The sequence below is a fragment of the Podarcis tiliguerta genome (genome assembly GCF_965153285.1).
Source record: "Podarcis tiliguerta genome assembly, chromosome: 14".
Lineage (NCBI taxonomy): Eukaryota > Metazoa > Chordata > Lepidosauria > Squamata > Lacertidae > Podarcis > Podarcis tiliguerta.
In genome coordinates, this window is record NC_139547.1 from 25,732,495 (window position 1) to 25,756,196 (window position 23,702).

The following is a 23,702-nucleotide window of genomic DNA, read 5'->3' on the forward strand; positions in this document are numbered from 1 at the left end:
ATCAAATGTTGTATTCTGGGCATGTGTGATTCTTCTTTTCTAATAGAGGAAGCAGCCTTATACCAAGTCAAACCGTTGGTCCATCCAGCTGACTGACGAGCAGTGGATCTCCAGATCCTTTTGCATGCCAGGCATGTGATCTACCTTTGGGGCTGTATGCAAGTAAGAAGACTGGTGGGGCTGTGCCCTATTAATCCCATTTCCCTTTTCCTCAGAAGGCCTAATGTGTTTATATATATATATATATATATATATATATATATACATACATCTATATCTATATCTATCTATATATATACTGTATATATATATATGTACTGTATATATATGTACTGTATATATATATATATATAGCCAATGATCTATTAGCAACGTCTGAATGTCACATTGACAGCATACAATGAATTGAAGGCCAAGACATAGTTTTTCCTCACTGATTTGTGAAACTTGAGGTTGCCGTAGCGTAGCCTGATCAATTTTGACAAACTTTTGCGGCTATTCCTATCTGAGTGCTCAACCATTCAGGACTCAGATAGGAATAGCTGCAAAAGTTTGTTCCTAAGTCCTGTTTTCTGTAGAAAAAGCTGGAGCTTTGTGGCAGATGAAAGGTCAAATATCCATTACCAGAGGTAGCTGTGTTAGTTGCCAAGAAAGAGTCTTGTGTGGCACAGAGGCAACACCTGCTCCTTACCTTTAAAGCACTGTGATACTACCTTTAGCAGCCATGGCTTCCAACCACCACCACCACCCAAAAATAACGGGAATTTTTAAAATATAGCTCCCTGTGTCAAGCAGAGCTTTGCCAAGCCCTCTTTTTATTATTAGAAAACTCTAGCTCATTTCCATGGACAGAGTAAAACAGCTCGTAACTCGGTCTAGTTCTTTGCAGGACAGATCTGCCTCTCCTTCAAGTGGTTGATTCACTGTGTGTGAGATCATTGTGATCTGCTAGAGATAATGATATTGTACCACTAACAATCTGAGCCATTTCATTGTTCATCTGCTAAATGTGGTTTGTTTTGGTGATGTCAGTGAGCTCCCCTTTTGTGTGACTATGTTTAAACAATCATGCCTGTGATCCTGCTTGCAGGGGTGACAATTTGAATAAAATATGGGGGGGGGGGAGGATGGATAAACCCCGCCTCACCCAGCCCTGCATAATCAAACACACACATCAGGCGCGCTCACACACACACATGCACACACTATTTGAATGACAATGCCCATCAACTTTGGGGTGGCTGGCCCCCTTATATATATATTTTTGGGGGGATGCGAAGAGACCTTGGCTCCTAGGAGTTGGCTCCTATAGGCCTCTTGACATCTAAGTTTCCCTCCCTGAACTCCTCTTTAACTTCATCTGCTAGCTGTAGGATCTCACCACTGTGAACACATGAGTAATATCCACAACATCATGTTGCAGTGTTAAGGAACGTGCTACTCTGTCAGTTTTGGTTCCACATCGCTGTAATAACACAAAGAAACCCACTTGGAATGGATGTGCTGTCTCCCATCTTCAACCACAAATATGCTGTGGATCACCTGAATGAAACTGGTGATGGACCATTGGTGGTCGAAGGTACTCTTGAATTAAGGGCCATCATGATGCTCCACAGTGATTGCAGAGTAAGCAGGGGAGCCCTGAGTGAGGACAAAATTTGGCATGCCCCCTAAGTATTTATTATTTTCACAATAATTCATTAATTATTATTTTGCAACCCCTCGGCTAGGCACCTTGTTCCGCGGAAATTGCTTGCCCCGCCCTAAATCCAATGCTGGGGTGAGTTGGGCCATTTACTTCCTTGCAGCGTAACCTACCTCACAGGGTTGTTGTGGGAGATTAAATGAGGTGGACTCTGTACACCACCTTGAACTCCTTCGAGAAAAGGTGAGATTTGAATGCAATGTAATAATAATAAAAAGAAAACATACCACTTTGCACTTGAGCTTCTAATAAGCACTCTGGCTTGTCGGTATGCTTTTTATTAGAGAGCAGGATCTGCATTCATTTCCGATTGAGCAGAGTGCAGGATACGACCCATCTTGGTGCATGACTCAAGAGGCTGCATCATCCTTACCCAGTGTATTTCAGGAAATACTTATTCATATGTTTCCGATTTGATTTCATTTCATTTTCACCCAGAGCATTTATTGCAGCCCAGGGTACAGGATCCAGCCCATCTCAGGGCGTCGCAAGGACTATTCAGGCTGGCAGGTCATACTTTCCCATGTGTGAAGAGGCGATCCCTTAAAACTCAGCAGTCCAGTCGCTGTAGTTCTAAAAGCATTTCAAAGATCTCGGAGCTGATGGGAGTTTCGCTTGGAATTGTTTTGAGTACTTGAAAATAACTTGCGTTCACGCGACTTCTGCTTTTGAGAAATAAAATAAAAACAGCCTTAAAGAGAAAAACAAGCTAGGATCGTTGCAGGTTCCACCGAGATTTGAACTCGGATCGCTGGATTCAGAGTCCAGAGTGCTAACCATTACACCATGGAACCGCCCTGACAATATATTGCGGCAGCTCCCACTAAAGCCTTGCAGTTCTTCTGCGCTGACTTCTAGCGCCCCCACGGCGCTCCCAAGCGACGCCTTTTGCTCTTGCAAGCCTGGATCGGATGTTCCCCTCCAGCTTCTGTTTCTCCGGCTTCGAGCAGCAATAGGTTTGGGGAGCGACTGCGTTTACACGTGCGCACTTAGGAGTCTGGCAAAGCCTGGCATGCGAAAGCAGGACGATGGCGCTAGAAGACGCGTACCCGTTGCCACTGCACATGCATTTGGAGTGGGGCGCGCGGGTGTCGAGGTTAAAGTTGAGCCCCGGAACCTATTTGCAGCTTCTACTGCGACGGGCGCAAGAGTGCCCGTGAACATATACAGAGTGCATTTGACAACTAACTCTTCTGCACATGCTCCGCGTCTCTCTCACACACCAAGGCGGCAGCTCAGAAGAGGTGGGGAGCAGGCAGGGGACTCTTTTTTAAGTGAACTTGCCTGTCTGCAATGAACGTGCCAGAGAGATGTGGGTGGAAGGTTCCAATATGGAAATATGGTTGTTGTTGTTGTTATTATTAATAATAATAATAATAGAATTTATATACCGCCCTAAACATGGAATGTCTCTGCCTCTTGAATGTCTGAGCAACAACCTGCTGGTTATATTATGTGTGAATTGCACCGGGACTGCACTACTAAGGACGCTTGACACGCATTCAGTCAGGGGAAGGCATGCAGACGTGCAGGCGGAGCTGCATTCCTCAGAAGGTAGGATCCGGGGCCTGCTCTCTGTTCCCGCGCTGCAGTCCAGGAAGAAAGGAGGCATTGAGCGAATGGCACTCTGCACATGCCTCTAGGCATCCTCTTCTTTTAATACTGCATCAGCCTTGGGACGTTAGATGCTGTTGGACTAAAACTCTCATCATTCCTAGCCACCGTGATCAGAGATGATAGGAGTTGTAGCTCAAGAACATCTGGGGGCCCAAGGCTGAGAAGGGCTCCCCTTCCCACATCCCAGGCATGAGTTGAAATCCAAGTCAAAGCACTGTGGCAGGCAGAGGAGGAAAACGACACGGAGAAGCAGAAAAGGGAGGTGGAGGGAGAAACACTCTGCACATGCTCAGAGGCAAGCTTTTCCCCGATGGGGATCTACACACCACCACCCTTCCCAGAGGCCTCTGCGGTCCCGCCTGGACTACAACTCCCAGCAGCCCTAGCATCATCCTGTCGCGCTCACTGGAGCTGATGGGAGTTGTAGTGCGAAATTTCTAGGGCGAAGGCTGATCTACGGGCCGCTTCGCTCTGCCCTCCACAACAATAGAGATGAAAACGTCAAGAGGTGCCGCACTCAGGTATCGATTCCGGTTTCCATTCGGTCGCCGTCATATGCGGGGAAAGAATACTGAGACGAAAGCGTCTAAAGTGGGAGCTGAAGGCTATAGATAACTTCCGGCACAGAAACGAAAGCCCGCATTCTCTCAGGACTTCGTGCGGCGCCGCTCTAGGAATCTGGAAACTCTCTGATGAAAGCCTTTGCCTCAGAAAACAAGTCCGAGTTTAAAACCGGAAGTGTATTTATTTAGAAACCCGCCAGTCTCCGATTTCCTTCCCCCCTTAAACATTTTTCGACCATTTTTCAAGTCGTTGTCTCGATCCCTCCGTTGGTGCCCTTAGTGCCCGGAAGTGTCGTCATCCATGTCTACGGAGCGGTCCCTCTGACGAGAAAGGCCGCCCTGTCACGCGAACCGGAAGCCGGAAGCCGGTGCCCCCGGAAGCTGTATCTGGTCGGCGAGCGAGGAGGAAGGAAGGGCCGGCTAGTGGGCGGAACCGGAGTGCGGCTGATCCAGAGGAAGCAGCAGCAGTAGCAGGAGGAGGCGCAGGGAGGGGCTCTCTGGCTGTCGCTTCCTTGTTAGCTGAGAAGCCGGAGGAGGCGCCGCTGCCGCCGTCATTATGGGGGGCTCCCGCGACGACGAGTACGACTATCTCTTCAAAGGTGGGCCTGCATCCCTTGTCCCCCGCCGCGCCTCCCCCCCCCCGCTCCCTGGGGGCGTCAGACCACCCCACCCCATCCCCCCGGTTTCCGATCAGGATTCCTTGAATGGTTTCCGGCCCTACTCGAGAGGAGACCGATAGAAAATTAAGGAGCACCACTGACTAAGGTCCATTAATTCCCAGGGGCCTCCTCTATGAGTGAAATGCAGTTGGTTGAAGCCGACCCCCTTGCCTTTCCCTCGCCCCAGCCCTTTGGGTGGTATCCAGTGCTAGTCCTCCTCAAGGGTAGACCCATTAATGAACGCGCTTAGCATAGGCCCATTAATTGTAGTGGGCTTACTCCGAGTCGAATGTGGTTGGATACAGTCCACAGCCTTGGCTCCCCATCCCCCAGTCCTTCTCAGTAAAGTATCTCAGGCCTTGTTGGCACATCAGAAAGCCTACCCACCCTTTGCTAGGCGCTGGGCAGGGTTTTTCTTTTTAAATCCTTTAATGATTTTCATACTTAACGCTTGTTTCACCACACTAGTGGACTGGCTTTGTATTGGGACTTTGCGGTGGAGTGTTGTGAAATGTCTGTTGTGTTTTGTTGGCTGAATTGTGTTTGGGCTTTGAAATCTGGGATGTTTGTAAAGTGGGGTGAAGACAGTCTTGACACTTTGGTTAAAGGCTACCAGATTCTTTTTGCTACACACAGGGTAACTGTTAGGATTTATTCAGTTTGCATTATTATATCCCACTTTTACCCCAAGGAGGTCAGGGCAGCACATGTGATCCTGTTCTCTTTTTTATATGCCCAAGTTTAAAGTGTCAGACATGGCTTAAAAGGACCAGGCTGAAATCTCCACTTGGCCATGAAGCTTGCTGGGTGACCTTGACCCAGTTATGATTTCTCAATCTAACCTACAACAGAAGGCTGTTGTGAGAATAAAAGGAGAGGATGTGAAGAAGGACCATGTGTGCTACTTTTACCTCCTTGGGTGAGGAAGTGGGATATAAAATAAGAATGTAGATTTAAGAAATCCTAACTGTCACAGTGTAATTAATCTGTGTGATCCAGAATTTGCACTCTTGCTTAAGATTATCCCAAGTGCCTTTCAACACCAGCAGTTGCTTAATGAGACTGACATGCTGTGTTGCCCAGTGAGGGCAGCAACAACATAGAGGGGTGGGTGGGGAAAATTGGACATCTTGCAGGACACAATGTATTATTGACTAAAACAGCCTTCCTCAACCTTGTGTTCTTCAGAGGTTTGGGCTACAAAACATCAGGCTTAGTCAGCACAGTGTGGTTACTGGGCTGGGCTACAAAGAGAACCCTGAACCAGTTTTCCTCCATCCCTTCTTTCATTCGGAGTGCAACTAAAGAGAAAGTTTGGAGAATGGTATCTTCCCAGAAGTGAAATGAAAATAGATGTCCGTATGTGTGCTAAATCACTGGGTTGTTCAACATCCAGTAAAAAACATAGGCAGGTATGTGTTAAACATAAGAAGGACCCTGGTTAGATCAAACCATAAGGATCCCTCTAGTCCCCATCCTCCAGTTTGCTCTAGCTGCTGGGCAGAGGTCTCTGGACAGCCCCCAAGGAATGCTTCAGGTCATACTCAGAGACGTATAATGCTTCGGGACATGGAGGCTCTATTTAGTTGTGACAATAAGAGGCTAAAAAGGGGGGGGGTGTATCTGCCTCAACACAAAATGATCACAGCAGCTGATTGGAGCAAAAATATAGGGAAGAACACCAGTCTAAACAGGAGATCCAGTCCCATAACCTCTCTTCTGTAATTGAGCAGCAGAACACCTGCTTGGCATGCAGAACCACCCAGATTCAACCCCTAGCATCTCCAGGTAGGGCTGGGCAAGACTCCCTGCCTGAAACACTGGAGAGCCACTGCCAGTCATTGTAGACAGTACAGAGTTGGTGGACCAGTGATGGGTTCCGACTTATCCGATAAAGACCAGTGCCATAATAGGCTCTTCTTATTGTGTGTGCCTCTGTTGACTTCTTTCCTCCCCTCTCTCTTTGAATACCCCAGAACACATCCACCCACCATAAAATAGTGCAGTGCAGTTGGAAAACCTTAAAAAGAAGTGGGAAAGGCATAACTTGGGGCTACTATATCAGATTCCCCCAGGAAGTGAAAAGGTGACACAAAGCAAAATGGGGACTGGTGGCAATATCTGTTGGCTACTGTAGAATCTGGCCCTTTTATTGTTGCGAAGCCAAGTAACTTTGAACAAATTGTTTTCTCTGCATTCCTTTTTTATTATATTCCCCGCCCTAACCACCCCCCTATTGTTTTGTAATTATAGTCCTATTCCCTATTCCTTTCTTGAGACTTTTCTCATAGAAACCAATGGCCAGGCCCTTCTGGTGCCTTCCCTGGAGTTCACCTTTGCATGTCCCAAGTTCTGTTAGGAATCTGTCATCCTTCTTGCTGTGTGTGTTCAGCATTTCTGCCCTACTTGGCTGCTGCAGTTGCTTAGGAAAGAGCTATTCAGGAGTGAGGCTGGACTTTTGATCAGCACTTAGCTCTTCGGTGGGGGTGGCCTCCAGTCACTGTGGTGATGAATAATGCTAGTTAGTAACTTTGTGGGCTTTTTACTTAATACAGTGCAGGGAGAGCCGCTTCCCTTTCAGAAAGAATGTCTACTGTCTCGAGACGAACTTTCCCTTTGATAACTTGGTTTACTCTATGTGTTTCGCTGCTTTTGTGTGAAATCTTTGTAAAAGTATCACCCTGACCCACTGCTTTGTGGTCTTGGTGTGGTTTTCCTCTGGAATTTTGCTTTCCCTCCCCCCCCCCCCCCTTTTTACTTTGAGATAAAGGAAGTGACTGAGGAAGGCATGGCAACCAGTGAGCAAGTGATTTAATGTTGAAACCTCAACTTCCAGCTTGCGGGGGCAGGGGTGGCAAACGGAGAGGGTTAACTGGTGAATGTTGCAAGCGTGGGATTTTTAAAAAATGTATTCTAGATTGAGCTTGTTTGTTTTTTAATGCAGTGCATTTTCCTGTAGGGATAAACCAGGCAAAATAACAGCCAACTGTTTCAATGTGGAATGTTTATCTGTCTTTCTGGGGCGGTGGTGCTGGTGGTGTGGGTTGTCTGGTTCTTATCACACAAAAGAATGTAAGCCCTGGCATGCTTTAGCTAGGCTGAGCTTGCAGGGTGATGGTGGTTAATTGCCTAGAATCTGCTGAATGTGAAGAGTTAAGGGACTTATTAACAGGTTTTTCAACAGAGATTAGTTAGCAGTAACAGCAAGATCTAGCCTTGTTGCTGTGTGAAACTCCTGATCAGGGCATAAACAAGACGGGCTGTTCCTTGCTGCTTGCAACTGTACCCTCCTTGAGTGGCTCCTTCTAGGCAACAGAGAACTTGCATCCTTCCACTGACCTCACTTCCGGTCTTGCTGTTACTACATAACAGTTACCAGCCCATTAGAGCATTACTCCTCCTCCTGGATGTGCAGGCATTCTTCCCAGCAGAGTCCCCCCCCCCCCCCATAGTGAGCAGGATGTGTTGGGAAATAACATGCTTGGCTGCACAGATAACAGGGCAGGGAGGGAATGTTGCAGAGGTTATAAATCTGGGTTTTAGAGACAAAGGCTGCATGACAGGGAACACACTTTGAACGGTTTCCTTGTTTTCTGGGCCAGCTTTCCGTACTGTCCGGCCTGTAAATGCTTAGGTGTGCCAGGTTTTCATTGTGAACAGCAGTTTCCCCTGAGACAGCAGCTAAGCATGTCACATGCTTGACCATGTGTACCTTCTGACATCTTCAGACAGCAGGAAAGGCCAGTGAAGCAGCTAATGTGGCAGCCCAGTTTCCTGCCCTCCTTGCTCACTTCTCTACAGACTAGTCCCGATAATAACCCTCTGTAGTCCAGGACCTGTGGCATGTATTGCAAGTATCTGCATTTTTTAGGTTTAAACACTTGCGTGGTAATTGCATAGAAGCATTCAATACTGTATTTTCTAGTGCATTTCACATGCATTATGTTGATATGCAACACCTGCAACAATCTGGTTAATTTCATCCTAACAGCTTCTTTAGCCCTCTTCCACATCTGAGTTTCACTCCTATCCTTATGATGTTAGCAGGGCGCAGCCTGTGTTGCAAACATAGTTTAACTTTCTTCCAAGGAATTCTGGGAATTGTAGTTCTGTAAGACGGGTGATGAGAAATCTCTTCTGTAGCACCCAGTAAATTGCTCTCACAGTGTAGTGTAGTGGTTAAAGTGCTGGACTGGAGCCCAGGAGAACAGAATTCAAATCCTCACTCAGCCATCAAGCTTTACAGGGTGACCCTGGACCAGTCATGGTGCCTTTCAGCCTAACCTGCCACATAGGGTTGTTGTCAGGATAAAACTGTGGAGGAGGAGAACCATGTACAGTATTCCACCTTGAACTCCTTTGAGGAAAGGTGGAACAGTAATGTAAGCAAATAAATAAACAAATGGCACTCCCCCCCCCCCCCCGTTATACTGTTCTACCAATTTGGTTCTGAACCACGGTTCTGGGTTTGATCTTTAAAGCCCTAATTGGCCTAGGACTTGGTTAGCTGCAGGATGGCCTTTGTTCTGTGGCACCTTAAAGACTAACATTTGCTGTGGTGTAAGCTTTTATGGACTAGGGCTCACTTCTTTGATACATGGAAGTGCTACCCTGAGGTAGGTGTGTGTGTGTGTGTATCCACACCTCTGTGACTCAGGCATGTGTATACACACACACACACACACACACACAGAGAGAGAGAGAGAGAGAGAGAGAGATGGTTGGGGGAGGGGATTGTAAATAGTGAGGTCAGAGGGGGAAAATGAAAGAAAGTGTGGATCTCAGTATGATCTCAGTATTTCTCTCTGTGTGATTTGTGGTCATTAAAGTCCAAGAGTTCTCTTCTGTGTTCCGGAGAGGATGCTCTTCCGCTCTCTAATGGGGCCTTAGGAAAGGCCTTAGTACAGACCCCACTCTGGCAATAGGCACATGAACAAACCATTTGAGAATAGCTTTGCTGTTGCAGGGTCTCATTTCCCCATCTTGTTTTAATCCCTTTCAGCAAGAACAGAAGCCAAGCCCCAAGAGTTGATAAGTTGCAATAACTACAGATGCGGGTCTACACTGGCAGCTGAGCCTGGCAATCTTCCCCACCATTCATCAGTTCATTTATGGCAGGTGCAAATAACCTTTGACCCTCCAGATGTTGCTGAACTGTAGCTTCCTCCATGACCATTGGCCATGATCTCTAGGGCTTATAGAAGCTTTAGTTCAGCACATCTGGAGGGACAAAGGTTTCCCATTGAGCATTTTAAAATCTGATTGGCTACAGCTCCTCCGTTATGTCCCTGCTTTCATACTGATTCAGGGTTGCTCCAATTTCCTCCTTTTCCCTTGTGGGTCTTTGTACAGCCCTGGCCTATTCAGAATGGCTGACATCAGCCATCCTGACTTTGCCAATCGGCCAGCATGGCTTTGCCAATCGGAGAGTTGTGTCCTGCAGATGTTTTGGAGTTGGAGAAAGTTTGCGTAGAAGAGGCGAGGTGCTGCACACATTGGGGCTGATGTAGCTGCTTGTATTTGCAGAGCTTTGAGCCACCTGACTGCGCTGAGGTGAGGTAATTCAGTTTGTCTCTTCCCTGCTTGTCCTTGGGTGTTGCTGAGGCCAGCTGATTACCAGTGTACCCTGGACTCTTTGCTTTCCCCAGCTTTATTGTTAACAAATAAAAACCACAAGGACTGGGCAATCTGGTTAGTCTGGCTTTCAGGCCTTCCGCAAGTCCTGTGTGTTGTACACCTAGAAATGCTGTAAACCTTCTCATATGCTTTTTACACTCTCCTTTGGGGAAGCTGGTTTCCTTTCCTTTTATGAACAGGAGCTTTCACATGTGGCTTGTCTTATCAGTGTCCTTGGATAAGTTCTAGCCATACCATTGGTTTAGGTTTTTTATTTTTACTTGCTGGCATCTTTGCATTCCAAAGCCTTCTGTAGAGTCCTCCCTCTCTTTACCAGTGAGATGATGCCCAACCAAATCTCTACCTGCCCTTGCTGTCCCTTGGCTGCTGCAAGGGGCCTAATTTTGCATCCCTGGAAGCAAACAGCACCCTGGAAATTCCTGTCACCTGCTCGAGGAAGTTAAATCATGCATTAAACTTAACAGTGAAACTCAAGTTGGAAGCAAGGGCCATGAGGCCAAAGAAAAGACATAAAATGTTTTCTTAAAATACTCAGACAGCTCTTCTCTAACAATTTTTTTAAAAAAATGAATTTCATAATATTAACAAACACAGAAAAGGAGAAAAATGTGTCTCAGACAGCTCTTCTGAATTTGCACCCACTTAACATTTCCCAGCTTGGCCTGCAGAATTGTGATGTTATGGCATAGGTTTGGGTTAAGAGCCACCCAACTTTCACTAACATCCTCCCTCCCTCAGCGTCTACTTTGTAGGAGCAATAAAGGGTTGAAAACTGCCTTCCTAAGGTGAATGCCACCCACCAGCTTGTTAAGGGTGGTATAGTGGATAGGGTGCTTCGTGCTTGACTAGGAGCAGGGAGATTGCGGTTCAAATCTCCACTCAGCCATGAAATGCACTTGTTGACCTTGGCAGGGCAGGGGACACATAAACATTGAACCAGTGGCTATGTATGGTGGGTTGGTCAGTATTTTAACCCCCATCTCCATGCACAACCTTTCACGGTCCCAGGCACAGGAAGCAGAAATGGGAGGTTTGCAGGTCCCGCTTGAGTAGACAAGTATAGTTGGGGAGTTGCTGAGATGTGGCTTCAGTGGCCATGAGAAAAACTTTAGGGATTTTTCTGTGCAAAAAAAGGAAGCATCTAAATGCCAGGTTCTCTTTTGGACTTCACAGCTTCTCTTTTGCCTGACTTTGGTTGGATAACAACACCTTGTGATAGGATTTAATTTCCGGTGTGTGTGTCAGAGAGTGCTAGCTCTGAGGGGCTTACTCTGAATTAACAGAGAAACCCCTGAAGCGGAATCTTCCCAAAATGGTGCCTTCCAGATATTTTAGACTACAACTTCTATCAGCCCCAGCCGGTTGTAGTTCAAACAAAACATCAGGAGGGCACCAGGTTGGGGAAGGTTTGATGCCTTTTAGTCTGGCATCAAACTCCTGATGGGCATGAATAGTTAACAAGCCTCTTCCTGTTGTTTTTTTGTAGTTTGGCTCCTGCTTTGCTGAATCAGCTGAAAGGGGAGAGACGAGAAAAAGGGCTGGTTGTTTTTGTCCGCACAGTGAGATTTGTGCAGTAATTAATTAAGATGAAATCCCAGATGTGATTGTTTTATCGTAATTTCAGAGTGGAGGAAAGGATTGAGAAGGAAATATGCCAGTCTTGGAAGGATGAAGCCATTGATTGCTGCAGGATAAATACCCGGGTCATGTTAGTTTTCTGGATCAAGCTGCCCACCCCCCCTTCTTAAGTGATGCAGATGGAGAGTCTTTGGTTTGACCTATAAAAGAATGAGACTCTGCTTTGGATCCTTTTCCGGCATGCAGAGACCAAAATGAGCATTCAGATGGTAACCATGTAAACATAGGTGTATATTTTCAGATAAAATGGGATGCGAGAGGGAGCCAGAAAAATTTGAAGATTTACATCCTGGCTTGCAATCGTATGGTTCTCAAGGTCGCTGTTTAACAGCTTGTGGTAATATAAAAAATGGCTGGCATGTACACACAAACACACACACACACACAGCCCAGAGTCCCCTTTTCTCTGGCTGCTGGCAAAGGCCAGAGTGTAGGAAGAAGGGAAGCTGCCTTTTTCCAAGTCCATCTAGCTCAGTATTGTCTACACTGACCATCAGTAGCTCTCCAGAATTTCAGGCAGGGCGTTTCTCCCAGCCCTACCTGGAGACGCTGCTAGGGATTGAACCTGCAACCTTATGCAAGCAGAGCAGGTGTCACTGAACTATGGCCCTTCTCTTCTGCACTGCAGTCCCAGCAGCAGAGCACCTGGAGCAGAGTAGCCTTTCCGGCAGGGAGAAAAGAAGCGAGCTCTCTGCAGTTGCTGCTTGGGTGGCGCCAGATCTAACAGTTAATTTTATTGAGTAACAAGAACTCTAGTATTGCAATGTTAACAGCAGCTAAAATGTCTTATTTCTGGAAGAAAGCTAACATTCTAGCTTCATGCAGTTGGGAATATTGTGGCTGTCAATATCAACTAGATATATATATATATATATATATATATATATATAGACCTGAGAAGGCAGCATGGTGGATGAGCAAAAACCAATAGAGGTGAAAGGGGGCTTCAAAGGCCATCCAGTCTAACCTTCTGCTGATGCAGGAGATGTAGAGATGAGCAATGTTTGATTAACGATACATTTCAGAATCACATTTAGCCTCTCCTTTGACCATTTAGTTCAAGAGCCAGTATTTTGATTATGTGTGTGTGCGTGTGTGTATGAGTATGTGGAGCTTAAGAATGTAATTTCCCTCTGGTAACAACCCCCCCCCCCCCGGCCTGGTTCCCTTAAATGTTTACCTGGGCAGTTTCTCTACACAGAGGGCCAGGTGAATCAGCAAATGAGGTTCAGAGTGTCAGAGCAGAGAGTGTGTTGGGTTCCTCTCTGAATCTCCCCCCTTTCTTCCCTTCCCAGTTGTTCTCATTGGAGACTCCGGAGTTGGCAAGAGCAACCTCCTTTCCCGCTTCACTCGCAACGAGTTCAACCTGGAAAGCAAAAGCACCATTGGCGTGGAGTTTGCCACACGGAGCATCCAAGTGGACGGCAAGACAATAAAGGCTCAGATCTGGGACACAGCAGGGCAGGAGCGATACAGGGCGATCACGTCGGCGTAAGTGGACCAGCGCCAGAGCCTTCCCGGGGATTGTGGGGGAGTTTATGGGAACAGGACGCAGGAGCACTGCAAGTGTGTGTGTGTCTTCTATGTGATGGCCCTTGCAGACATCGTGTTTGCAGCAAAAAAACAGACTGCTTTTCAGATTGAACAGCATTCAATAATCCCATCGCATTCTTTAAGTTGCTAGTCTTCAATGTTCATAGAATTGTAGCGTTGGAAGGACTCAAATGGCCAGCTAGTCTAACCCCCTGCAGTACAGGAATCATGTGACCCACCAGCTGAAAATAGCCTCCTAGCCTGGCAGGCCAGATTGATATCTGCCTCCACCTGGCAGGCAGAGCCACCATCCACCTGTCAAATCACCTGACTTTACGATGACATCAGGTGACCTTTTCTGTCTGCTGTTTTGCGCAGCACTTTGAGCAATGCTTATGAGGATCAGCATCCTCTGAAAGGGCTGCCCAAAACCACCCTATGAGTGGGTCCTTTTAGCCAAGTCACTCCCTCATCTGCCCTGTACGTGGCTTCATATATGATGGAGGCAGGTGAGCGTGGCTTGGCCAAAATGGGGAGAGACTTGGCAGGCCTGATTAGGCCTGAATAGGCCCATGGGCTGGAGGTTCTCCATCCCTGCTGTAGGATAACTGAGTCCAAAATTGAGTCCAAACTGAGGATAACTGAGTCCAAAACTGGCTCCAAATTCAGGCCAGCTAGGGATGTGTTTTTTCCAGCAGCTGCTGTTGGAAGAGCTTTAACCACTTTTTTTTATTTTAGGTCAACTGTAGTGATGATGCATATAATCTCATTTACTTCTCTCTTAAATGACTGTAACAGGGTGACTTATAAAACCAAGTCACGACAGGATGAAAAACTGGAAATAATTTGGGGTTATCGGAAGGCCAAATTATGCATTGGGCAAGAGGCTGTGCCAGCCCCTCCCGCCCTCGTGTCCTCCAGATGTTTTGGGCACCAACTCCCGTCCTAGTCAATTTCACTATAGTCAGTTTATTTATCTGCTGCATTTTCCACAGATATGCTTGTTTTCAGAGCACTTCACGTAAGAAGCAGTGTCAATTCAGCACAAGCAACTTCCCACATGGGTGAAGGCAGTGTGTACTCTGCCCCTGACTAGGGCTGGCGATGTATCACTAGCCAAACATTGCGCTTTGGCGATGTACTCAGATGTTGATAATATATAATAATAATAATTTATTATTTATACCCCGCCCATCTGGCTGGGTTTCCCAGCAATACATCAGTGTTTTAAGGGCAGCTAATCCTCACCAGTTGCGGGACACGAGTGGCGCTGTGGGTTAAACAACAGAGCCTAGGACTTGCCAATCAGAAGGTTGGCAGTTCGAATCCCCGCGACGGGGTGAGCTCCCGTTGCTCGGTCCCTGCTCCTGCCAACCTAGCAGTTCGAAAGCACGTCAAAGTGCAAGTAGATAAATAGGGACCGCTCTGGCAGGAAGGTAAACGGTGTTTCCGTGAGCTGCTCTGGTTCTCCAGAAGCGGCTTAGTCATGCTGGCCACATGACCCAGAAGCTGTACGCCAGCTCCCTCGGCTAATAAAGCGAGATGAGCACCGCAACCCCAGAGTCGGCCACGACTGGACCTAATGGTTAGGGGTACCTTTACCTTTATTTCTCACCAGTTGGTAAAATTAAAATATCCAACAACTTTACATCATAAAGGAATCTGGGCCAGCCTGACATCTGGTCAAGGATGATGCGAGTTGGCAGCCCAGAGCATCTGGAAGCCCCCAGGTTAGGGGAGGGCTGGGGTGGTCCTGGGGCAGTTGACACACATGCAGCCTGTACGAAGTGGAGCCAATTTTTAAAATGTATGTATTGATTTATATCCCATCTTTCCTCCAAGGAGCTCAAGGTGGCCTGCATAGTTCTCGCCATCTCAATTTTATCCTCACATCAACCCTGTGAGGTCCTGAGAGTGAGTGACTGGTCCAGGTCACCCAGTGAGCTTCCTGGCTGAGTAAGGGTTTGAACCCTGGTTTCCCAGGTCCTAGGACCCAGCCCTCTTAACCACTGCAGCACACTGGCTCTCTGGAGAGTGTCGTGATGCCCCACTGGGCAGCCTGGCGAGGTCTGAGCTTTCCTTCCCCTGCCCCCTTTTTGTGCTTGCTGGCTGCTTGCTGTGGGCTCACGTGGGTTGTGTGCTTCTGCCTGCAGCTATTACCGAGGTGCCGTGGGGGCCTTGCTGGTTTATGACATCGCCAAGCACCTCACCTATGAAAATGTGGAGCGGTGGCTGAAGGAGCTGCGAGACCACGCCGACAGCAACATCGTCATCATGCTGGTGGGCAACAAGAGCGACTTGCGCCACCTGAGGGCTGTTCCGACGGATGAGGCCCGAGCCTTTGCAGGTGAGTGGGGGGGGGGCAGCGTGTTGCCGCTGGAATGCTTCTTTGTTTTGTTTTGTTCAGTTTCTGTTTTTCTTGCAAAACCTCTTAGAGCAGCTGCCAAAAATTTAAAGCTAACAATAAATGGAAAGCAATACTAAAACAACGGCAGCAGAGCCAGTTTGAAACTTTGTAAAACTTCCCAAGTTTTTTGAAATGTGGAAACAGAGCTTGTCACCTGGAGCCCAAGAGGCTCCAGCCTCTGCACCAGACAAGCCTCCTTGGGGAGGGCATTCCGGAGTCGGGTGCCACAACTGAAAAGGCCCTGTCCTGCATCATGGTCACTTCTCCGCTGGAAAAACTCAAACAGGTGACTCGGAGGCATTTCTCTGTAACTGTGTGGTGGGAAGCGGTTATTGAGGTTCCCGAGACCCCATGGACCAGAGCACGCCAGGCACTCCTGTCTTCATGACAACAATAATAACAACAACAATAATAAACAGTTTACAGTTATACCCAAATCAAAGTAACCACCAACCCCAACTAAACATTTAACCAACACCAACCTGACAAAAATGAAACAGAGGAACCAGAATTGGAACCCTTTAAAACATCTTAGCCTGTTGCCCCAGCCCAAGTGTTGTTCCAGCAATGTCCCAGTGGCCTCCCAGGAGCTTTTTAGCTGTTCAGGGTGAGTCTGGGCCCTGCCTCCTAGGCCAAGGCCTTGCAGCAGGGAGCAGATCTTCCAGCACTCACGGCAGCAGGAATCAGGTACCCATTGCCCTTAGGTATTGGGCAGCTTCCTATCTTGTTCCACGTTCCTGCTTCTAGACATCCTCTAGTTAGAAGTAGGAGGCAATAGCTTTGGAGTTTTGTATGACCGCTTTTCATCCCATCCCACTCACTGTCTCCTGGGTATTGGATTTGGGCTGCCCGGCAACGGTGACTGGTACCAGCTGAGCTTGTGAGTTCCTGACATCCGTTTTCCTTTGACAGATGCCATCTGTGGATTTTTATGTTTGTGTGTAACTTGTAGGAATGTGAGGCAGGGGCAGTGAGCAGTCTAAGCAGCATCTTCTTTAATTAAATGAGAGTGCCCCCTCTTCTCTCCCTTCACCCTCCCTCCCCCAAGGCTAGGAGCAATTAACAATGTGGAGGCATCTGCTGTGACCTCAAGACATTGACTTGTTCATAAATCTGGTTGGTTTTCAGGATAAGTTCATTCCACTCTGGAATGTGGCTTTGAGTCCTCTGCACTAATCATGATTAAAAATGCTTGATTTATGCCACATGCAGTTCAGGGAGGAATTTTTCAGGAGGAGGGGAAAGTTGGCAGCTGGTTTTCATGGCCTCAGTCCCAGAGAAACGGCTCCCCTCCTCTTCCCTGGGAATCATTAATATCTTGCAGCTAAGGTGCAATATTCTGATGGTTGCAAGACTTCCTCCTCTTTGGTCATGTGACACTTTGCTAATCACTTAAGGAAGCGAGAGAGGATCTACAGAGAAACCTTGAACCTCAGCCAGCTTTATTCTTTCTTCTCTCTGAGGAGTGTTTGAAAGCCCTCTCATCCGTGTGATGGAAGAAGCTTTTTAAAATACGCACAAAATTCATGGGGTTCAATACTATTTTATACAGCACCCTCATCTAAGTTCTTCGTAAACCCACTTAACAGAGGCTGACCCTGACCTCTAGCATATGACAAAAAAATTTGCGCGGTGTGAGAGGGAAACGGCCAAACATTTCATGCTGCTGTTCCCAAGGAGTGAAGATTATTGTGACAGGATGGGAAAAGACTTAACAGTCGAAACAGGTTCACAACCTGTCTTCCATTGTGCAGTACTTAGTATCCTATTTGTGTATTTCGTTTTGTATATGTTTCTTGAGTACAATAGAGTTGTCATGGCCTGGTTGGGGACAGAGGAATGATGGGAGGAACCAGCTTGGGAACCACCAAAGGAAGAAGGTTCAGAGCCTGGGGAGTGGTGCTGGGACAGGCATAAGACTCAAAAGAGGAGGTGTCAGAAGCTGAAGGGGTAACAGGGCTTAGTGAGTTGAGGAGCAAGTTGAAGCAGGCGAGTGGGAGGAGGGAGGTCAAGAGACAGCGATGAGTCAGGCTGGCGAAGAAGCCAGGGGGTCTCCCCCTCCTGCTGCAACAGGCTCCCCACCCCCCTGACTCCAGAACTAGGAGAGGTATGAAACAGGAGGAGCAAAAACAAGCTGCAGTCTGATTGCTTGCAAAAAGCTCTGAAGAGGCGGAGACATAAGCTGCTGTGAGAAGGCAAGGATTTTTAGTCTCAGCAACTGATGTTATGATCCACAGAGCTTGAGCTGCTATGCTCATTACGACTGACACTCATCCAAGTCTGGGAAGATCATGTTTCGCTAATAAAGAGTTAACTCTAGCTTTGAACTGTGTGATTTACTGACCAGCTTGCACTGTGACAAAAGTATATTTTCGTAATTTTGAGGTTTTTGAGTTTGTGCAAAGTTTTGAAAATGGCAGCTGGCGGGGCAGAAAATATGGGGGAAAGCAAGGCTTGGGGAGCATTTTGGAGGAAGAGGGAGACATAGCGTTAGGGAGGCCACACGCAGCACAGCCAAAGGTACAAAAATGGGTGTGAAGTTGGGCTCCTGGTCTCTGTGGCTGCAATGGGAAGCTGTGAAGCTCTTGAGCATGAAGCAAGGCAGCCTTTTATTCAGGCCTCTTCACTGGACTGGCAGATCTAATCAACTTCCTCCTCTTTCTCACAGAAAAGAACGGCCTTTCCTTTATTGAGACATCGGCTTTGGACTCGACGAATGTGGAAGCTGCTTTCCAGACCATTCTGACAGGTGACTTGGCACTGATGTGGGAGAGATGTGTGGGCCACGAGAACGAAATACGGAGCCTCTAAGCTGAGAATTGGGAAACCTCAGAGTCTTCAATGCTGGAGGCAAACACAGAGGCAGTACCTTATGGCTGTTTTTTACTCTAGGGAACAGAGGAGGGTTTTGGGATCTTCTTCCATGCCTTCATTGATCCTCCCTGTTGGGGCACATAATGTGTGTAGATTAGAGAGGCTCTTCCAGGAAAGTCCTACCCCAGGGCTGAGTCTTTTCTTTGCAAGATTGGCTATGCACCTACTTGGTGGGAAAGATTGCTGTGGCAACATTTTTGATAATCTTGCGTTTTGAAGCAAATTCGTCACTTCTTCCCTAGATCTTACTTTGTTCTGAGCACTCCCCTTCCCTAGCCTGTCACCAGAATTTGCTTTCTGTCCCTTGATAGGCTTGTCTGGAAGTGTGCAGGCTGGTCTTGCCCAATCTGCTGCCCTTCAGATGTTTAGGGTTCCAGCTCCCATCAGCCCTGTGGCCCAATGTTCAAGTAGAATGGGACTTGTCATCTCAACAACACCCGGAGGGCACCAGCTTGGGGAAGGCTGGGGTGGGCAACACCTGCCAAAATAGTGGAAGCCATAAACTGATTTCCAGCAGTTAAGGAGCGGAACTTCTTTGGAACAGAGGAAGCTGCCTTATACGGAGTCTGACCCTTGGTCCAACTAGCTCATTGTTGTCTGCACTGACTGGCAGAGGCTCTCTGGTTTCAGGCAGGAAGTGTTCCCATCCCTATCTTGAGGTGCCAGGGATTGAACCTAGGATCTTCTGCATGCAAAGCAGGTGCTCTGCTACTGTTAATAGATCCTTGCCTGTCCCATTTCTAGAAAAGCAGGATAAATTATGCAGTGTAAGCAACCACCTGAAAAGAAACATAATTGAAACTAGTTGCAGAATCCAGTTCTTTTACAGCATCTGGGGTTTCCTGGGCACAGAATTTTCTTTAAGCACACAGAGTACATAGCAGCCCTGCTGATAGATAGCTATTGATGTCTTCTTGGGCCCCTGGCAGTCAACTCTTAACTGGCCACCTTTCATGTCCTGTCGCTGAGAGGCGGAGGAACAAGGGAGGCTGCTCATCTCTGTTAGCAGCAACATTCTCCTGGCCCCCCCGGTGCTGAGATCACTGCAGAGCCACTTGTTCTCTGTGTGGAACAGCACATCCTCTGCTTCCTGCCATCACACTAGATTTGCTCAGTTCCTCTGTGTGGAAATGAGCAGACATAGGAAGTTGCCTGATATTAGACCCTTGGCCTTTCGAGCCAAGTGGTGTCTACATTCATTGCAGTGAAAGTTAACACCAACAGTTATCCCAAGATCTCTTTTCAATTAGATCAGCCAGGGATTGAAACTGGAACCGTCCTTCTGCATATAAACTTCTGCCACTGAGCTATGATTCTTTTTCATTTTGCCTAAGGCGCTGAATAGCAGTACCAAGTGGGTCTTTCCTGCACAAACTATTCAGCTACCAGCAAAGTATCCTCAGTGGAATGTTAGAAAGCAACCCTTCAGCGGATCAAATCCAATTATGTGTCCACTTTAATTGAAAGAAGCTGTGGACAAGTACAGCTTATTAGAAATGAGCATTCATGATGGCGTTTACATGTTTATGGTGGGAAGAGACTCCATTGACCAAATTATTTAAATGTGTTTCTAAAACTAGCTATCCAGCCATGTCCTCACACCTGGGTATATCCAGAAAACTACAAAACCTAATAATGAGGCAGGGAAGTATTTCTCTGTCCCCTTATCCTACCCATCGCAGCTTGTGCCAGATTGTACAGAACTGCAGTGTACAATTTGTTCCCCATGTCCTCAATGCAGGCATGTTTTGGCAGATAGGCCAGGGAATAAATGACTCTGTTTAATGCATTTTATCCCCAGAGGCTCCCGGAGCAGTTTACAGATCAACAACAATAATAAAAGCAGTCTTTGGCCTCAGGCTTACGATCTTAAAAGACACAACACAAAACTAAAGAGATGGGGAGGGAAGAGGAAAACGAGCAGACTTGGGCACCTGTCCTTTAGGTTACACAGTTCTCATAATGACCAGCTGGGATGGAAGCAGTTGAAGGAGAGGAGGAGTTGAAGGCAGCTGGTTCCTCTGTGAGTCCAGTGGAGTGGCCCTGATTTCTTATCTATTTCTCTGTTCTGCAGCCTCATAGAACAGCTGCTGATAGGTGGCAAGTGGGTACCAGTGGCCGCTCGTCTCTCAGCAGAGCCGATGGAGCTGTCCTGCTTCTCTCCTCTCTTCTGTCAGTTGGTGGCATGGCAACTGCCAAGTGACCATTCAGGGAAAGGAGAATCTCTGTTGAGCTGGGGGTCTCAGCACAGCCAACAGAGTGGTCCTGTTTCTTCTCGCTCCCTGTGGGGCAGCTGAATAGGAGTGCCGTCCCAGGTGAAAGTTGCCCAGTGGAGGCAGTCTTATCTGTAGCGGATGTGCAAGGTGCGAAACCTGCGGCCCCTCATCTGTTGCTGGACTCCAGTGCCCATCATCCCTGACCATTGGCCAAGTTGACTGCAGGGGCTGATGGAAGTCTGGTCATATCTGGAGGGCTGCAAGCTTTCCGTCACTGTTATAGTACTTGGTTTTACCAACCCTTTTTGTTTTTTGCTTTTAAAGCACACCTTAAAATACATTCCAAATTCTACAAAAGAGAGAACTCATTACTGCACGAGTTGAATTGGTGACAACTTGCATACGTTATGCCCAAATTCTGCAAGTGGGAATGTTGGGTTGTTTGCCCACAAAAATGGTCAGAGTTGGGAGGGGAGGTGGCAGCATGTTGCAATCCTGGACTGCCCAGCTTGCCATGGGAGGGATGGAGGGGCTTCAGCCATAGGGCAGGTGCTGCCTCTGTTAGTGACACCTTTCCTCCTCTTTCAGAAATCTATCGCATCGTGTCTCAGAAGCAAATGTCTGACAGACGCGAGAACGACATGTCACCAAGCAACAATGTGGTCCCTATCCACGTCCCCCCGACCACGGAAAATAAACCAAAGATGCAGTGTTGTCAAAATATATAGCAGGTTCCATTCCTCGAAAGCTGTGTATATTTCCCCAGGTCTAAGATGGAAATAGATTCTGAGTTCACATTGTCCTCTTTTTAGTTCTCTCTCTCTCTCTCTCTCCATGAAACCTTATTTTTATTCTCTTTGGATTTCTCCATGTCTTAACTCTTCCCCTTTATTTCAGTATTACAAATCATCAGTTTGTTTGCATGTGGCTGCAGCATTATCAGAATGCTAGTCCCGGCAGGGCAGTTTTTTAAAAATCATGACTGATCTCTTTTCCAAACAGGTTGGCTCATTCAGCAAAGCACTAGATTGCTGCAGCTTAAGTCTTTGCAATTCTGATACTCCTGAGAGTCTGACCGAGCTTTTTAAACCTCCTTTCAGCCTCAAAATTGCATCTCATGGAATGAGCATCTCGTGTGGCTTATCCTGTGGCTCCCAGCAGTATCCCACAGTTAACAGTACGCAGGAACTACACTAATTTATTGCTAAGAGGAGGGATCCTGGCCCAGGAGGCTGAGTTTTCTCAGTTCCTTGTAGTTATATCAGTGGGTGCACCCATTCTGAGCAACCTGGTGCCCTCCAGATGTTTTGGGGCTACATCTCCCATGAGCCAAAACTAATGCTGGTGGGGGTTGTAGTTCAAAACATCTGGATCACTGGGTTAGGGGAGGCTGATATAATGAATTAGAGTTGTACATACGTAACGTTCCCAGAAGAAACTGCTCACTCCTCCTACCTACTGTGTCCCCAAATAGCCAATAGTGCCACTTCATGAAGATGGCTAGTTGGAGCGAGGTAATTGTTTATCCAGTCACAGCATTCAAATAATCATCTTTGTGCAAGCAAGTGGGGGATTAGTCGCTTTGCATGTTGGGGAGGGCGGGTGTAGTTTTATACTGAGCCAATGCAGTACCATTTGTCTTAAGGCCCAAAGAGTTGGTGATGGGTGCCTTCTGTAGACGAAGCAGTAAGTCGTAGCTCAGTAGCCCATCTGCTTTTCTTGCAAGTGCCTATGGCTTGCAGTACTTCGTTTCATGCACCCCTGGGCCTCTGGTCCATTTTGCACCTTGGTCTGTGCAGCAATGCTTGCTGTCATTCTCAAAAAGGCATGGAGAATATTTGCAGGATGGGGACATCATTGCACCTCCTTCTCTTTAAGTCCCGAGTCCTTGTGAAAGCGGGGTTTGATTCCAGCAACCACTCAAGGCACAGGATGGGATTAAATCTAGTCTGCAGTTTTGGCAGGAGGCCTTTGTTGCACCTCCCTGTTACTGGCCAGGGAGTGTGCTTGGCCTCCTCCTTGCCCCTCCTCATTTATTTAGAGAAGCTCAGGCCATATGCATGAGCCCTGCTGAAGAGATCCAGAAATACATGCCAGAAGATTTGTTCTTGGATTCTTGCAGTTTTTAAGCCAACTGTGGATGTCCCTACTTCTAAAGCACTGTTCTACTTCTAAAGCACTGTTCAAACAAGCAGTGTTTTTTTATATCTACACATACAAGCACGCATGGAATACTGTGGTATTTGAAAAGCCCATTTGCAACCAGAAGAGGAAATGGCTCCAGGAAATAGTTAGGGGGGAGTGGACAGGAAGGAAAGAGGCTTATCACAAAGATGCCATAGACCCATACGGTGTCCTTTCCTTCCTGCTGCTCCCACCCCCCACGAGGGCACGTACAGAGTGCTGAATCTCTCAGCCAGCCTGTCGGTCTTGCGGTGCTCATGACGTGTGAGGAGCACAGAAGGCATTGCTGTAGTCCCTTCATGTTTGTGTCTTTCTCTCCTGTAGTTGTTGATCTTTTGTTCCACAAACTCCCCCCCCCCGATCTTTTTGTAAATTTGCTTTGTACTGTATGCACATTCTGTACCTCAAATATTTTTTTATGATTGATTTGAAATTATTCATTATTGGAATTCTAATAAAAGAATCACAGGGGGACTGTTCAGCTGTTGTTGAGTGGACTTCTTTGGAATTATGCTGCTGTGGGCATTCTGGTATTTAAAACATGGCACTTAAGTATATGAAGATGATTAACCTGAACGTTATATGCAGTGCAGATATTACTCGGAATAAATTATGCAAATCAATTTGAGATGCAAATCTGAATCTGTCTGCTATTTCAGTTTGCATGCT

At 47.1% G+C, this 23,702-nt stretch overlaps 1 protein-coding gene across 1 annotated transcript; it reads left to right on the forward strand.

Moving 5' to 3' along the window:
* Window positions 1–3,758: 3,758 nt before the first annotated feature.
* On the forward strand, window positions 3,759–23,512 carry RAB11A (RAB11A, member RAS oncogene family). Its single transcript, XM_083412328.1, has 5 exons — window positions 3,759–4,484; window positions 13,115–13,310; window positions 15,506–15,699; window positions 18,428–18,508; window positions 21,438–23,512. Exons 1-5 carry the CDS (start codon window positions 4,442–4,444, stop codon window positions 21,575–21,577), a joined length of 654 nt encoding a protein of 217 aa, XP_083268454.1. The 5' UTR covers window positions 3,759–4,441; the 3' UTR covers window positions 21,578–23,512.
* The last annotated feature ends 190 nt before the right edge of the window (window positions 23,513–23,702 follow it).